We start from the raw sequence: 3,123 nt of genomic DNA on the forward strand, positions 1-3,123 counted from the left end.
TGTGAGGGTAAGTTGTAACCCCACAACAGAGTGATTGGGCATGTGCCAAATTATAAATGACTCATAAGGGAAATGGATCATAGAATAAGAGATGGTAGGGATTAAAGAGTATATTGTGATAATGAATAAGGTGATACTATGTGAGTTGTGTAGACAAATATTGATGCCATGGAGACTACATAAAGGTGAGGAATAGTTGTGGTTAAATTTGGTAATGAAGACTAGAGACTAGATCATGGGCCACATGATGGAGATTTTACAAGTTCCCATGATGAAAAAGTGTGAAATAGAAATTTTAGATGAGATTAAAGAAAACATGAAGAAAACTCAGATTTGATCTCCCAAGTTACTCTAAAATTTTAATTCTTGAAGATCTATCATATTGGATCGATAAGTTAGAAAAGAATATGTTGAGTTTGAGTTTGTTGAAGACTCTAAATGTGTCAAGTATGTTATCACCAAGTTGAAAGGTTATATTATCATATGGTGAGAGCATATGTGAAAAGATTGTATTAAGAGAAATAAGTTGATTTCTAAATGGAATTGGATTCTTGTAAAGTTAAAGGGAAAGTTTTCCCCTTTCAAACTATATATTGGAATTGTTTAAGAATTTTTAGAATTGCATTGAAGAGAAATGTTTGTGAAAGACTATGAGGAGGAATTTGACCACCACATCATTTGTGTAAATCATGTTGAACATGACATAAATAATTTATCTAAGTCTGTGAACAATTTGTGTTTTGCAATCTAAGATGAGATATGTTTGTCAAATTCTTGATTGGAGGCTTAACCAAAACACACAATCTTGATCTTAAATAAAGCACAATTTTAACATAGATACCAAGACAAAATTGTCGCTAAAATTTTGTATTCTCTAAGATAGTTATTACAATTATTTGATTCTTCATTCTTAATTGGCATTAACTAATCAAAAGAACTTTACAATCTAATATGTTCCATTTTGAATTTAATTTAAATAACTTCTACCAAACAATATAATTTAATGTATATGCATAAAATTATTGACAAAATTATTACAGTTAAAAAATTACAGTCCCAAATTGAAACTCCAAACTTAAATGCATTTAATCTAAGTACTTTAAATAATTGCAAATTAATTAGACTAGATTACCCTCAATAAATGGTTTTTCCATGACAAACATATATCATTGAAAATGGTCCCGTGTGATTAATCATGAAACTTTTTCCTTGAAAAAGAAAATATGTTTCTTTAATACCTTGAATATTTTGATTAGATAAACACGAAAAAGAGAAACAGAAAAATAACGTTAATTTGAATTCGGGGTTCATTAAAATAGACAGTTCCTCCAAACTTACTTTACGAGAATAAAGAATTGAAGTACGTGTTCATCAAAATATACCAAATTTTCTTTACAAGAATAAAAAATATCCAGAGGTAGAAAGAATCATATGCTTTACTTGCATTTACAGTAATTCTTAGAAAATATTAGCAGCCTTGTAAGCTGGCAAAAAATCTTAGAACCCTAAAACTACAGACATCTATTTTCGACGAGACATAATTTTATGAGCTGCAAAAATAGCAAGAGATGCCACGCCAATGGAGACCAAAATAGTAGTTCGTTTAGAAAAGATTCGGCTGTAATCGAATCCACTTTTTAACCCTTCTCCTCCTCCTTCTCCCCCACCTTCTGAACAATATTTTCCTTGTCTGCTACTTTTTTCCTCCTCCATTCCTGTCATAGATCTTTGTGCCTCAATTTTTTCATCGCCATCTTTTTGTGAGGGAAAATCCGGGTCCGGTGAACAATAGCATTCATTTACAGGCTGCACTTCTTCTTCTTGCTGATCTATCTCTCTCAGGCTTGAAGTTGTGTGTGATGGATTTGGATCATCTGAAACTCCCTGTGAATTCTTGGGCATCACAACATATAAAACATGGTCATGGAATTTTGCACCAATAGCATTGATATTCACGTTGTGGGGAATCCTGAAACTCCTGGAAAACCCACGACTTACTGATCTCTCAAATATATGTAATGACCGTCTTGTCATTACCAATTCTCTCAAAATTTTATCTCCACTTATTTTTATCGTTTCACCATTGTTGACCTGCACCCTTATGTCTTCCTTCCTGAATCCTGCACATATAATTAGTTTCAACCCATTACTACCATATATCGCAAAAACCATATGATCTTTTTAAATATAAGATTTTGAAAGCTTTCTGAGGAGATTGGAGCTCATGAACTTGTGCCTACCATTCGCTAACCAAACCAAACCCAACATAAGATTTAATATAAGTTTAAATCAAATTCATGATTGCTGCACATAAAAACAGAAAGGTGTAAATATAGAATTGATGAGAATTTGTTACCTGGTACATAAGCAACAATGATGTGGGAGTCCCCCGTTTGGACCATTTCGAAGGGAGGATTAAAGCCTTGGGTTGATACTGAAAGATGTTCAGACCCATCTGAAGAACGGCTAACCGACTCCATTTCAGCTCTGTCGAATTGCCTGATCTTAATGAATTGAATGAGACAAGGAAATATGATCTTTAATGAATTGAATGAGAGAAGGAAATATGATCTTTAATGAATTGATTGTGAGAAGTTATTGATAGTGCAGTGCTTTTAAAGCATGGAGAAATAACAGTTTCGTATGCACGGAATGGTGTAAAATGCCCCGGCCGAAAGGTTGAACGTTTGCTTTCAGCTCAAGAATCAAACATGATGAAAACTTTTGCCCTCAGAAATGAGAATGAATCTTGATTGCCGTACTTACAAGTTTCACATCAACGTGACTTGACCCACACTTTGCTCAACGTGTTTGCATCTTCTTTGCAGAAAAATAAATAATTTTTTTTGAGCCGGAACAAATGCATAATAAAAATGTTTCGAATAATTATTCTCTGGTAAGGAGAGCATATGTTATGTCGAAAAACTTGTCGAGGCAATCGTGAGCATGGGAAGATCATTTAGATGTCTATTTATGCTTATGATATGATTCCAGATTTAATTGCCCCCTCTCCACAAAACCAAGAATTGTTCTTTTCGATTCATTATTGTATGTCATCTCCTTTCAATGCTTAAAATAAATAGTCGATAAGTTGTTTGTCAATATGAAAGTTAAAAAGAAGTT

General features: G+C 33.1%; 1 protein-coding gene across 1 annotated transcript; it reads right to left on the bottom strand.

The window, feature by feature from the left end:
* Positions 1-1,348: 1,348 nt before the first annotated feature.
* On the bottom strand, positions 1,349-2,653 carry LOC131035595 (uncharacterized). The gene is made up of 2 exons (XM_057967329.2): positions 2,357-2,653; positions 1,349-2,120 (listed from the first exon to the last, which is right to left on the bottom strand). The coding sequence occupies exons 1-2, from the start codon at positions 2,478-2,480 to the stop codon at positions 1,522-1,524; spliced, it is 723 nt and encodes a 240-aa protein (XP_057823312.2). The 5' UTR covers positions 2,481-2,653; the 3' UTR covers positions 1,349-1,521.
* Positions 2,654-3,123: the final 470 nt, after the last annotated feature.

This window comes from Cryptomeria japonica, chromosome 3 (assembly GCF_030272615.1).
Source record: "Cryptomeria japonica chromosome 3, Sugi_1.0, whole genome shotgun sequence".
NCBI lineage: Eukaryota > Viridiplantae > Streptophyta > Pinopsida > Cupressales > Cupressaceae > Cryptomeria > Cryptomeria japonica.

What these genes read in the sequence shown, in the direction of transcription:
- LOC131035595 (XM_057967329.2), bottom strand. Translation starts at nt 2,480, where the DNA reads ATGGAGTCGGTTAGCCGTTCTTCAGATGGGTCTGAACATCTTTCAGTA. An exon ending in CATTGTTGCTTATGTACCAG is followed by an intron (nt 2,121 to 2,356) that starts GTAACAAATTCT and finishes TTATATGTGCAG; the next exon opens with GATTCAGGAAGGAAGACATA.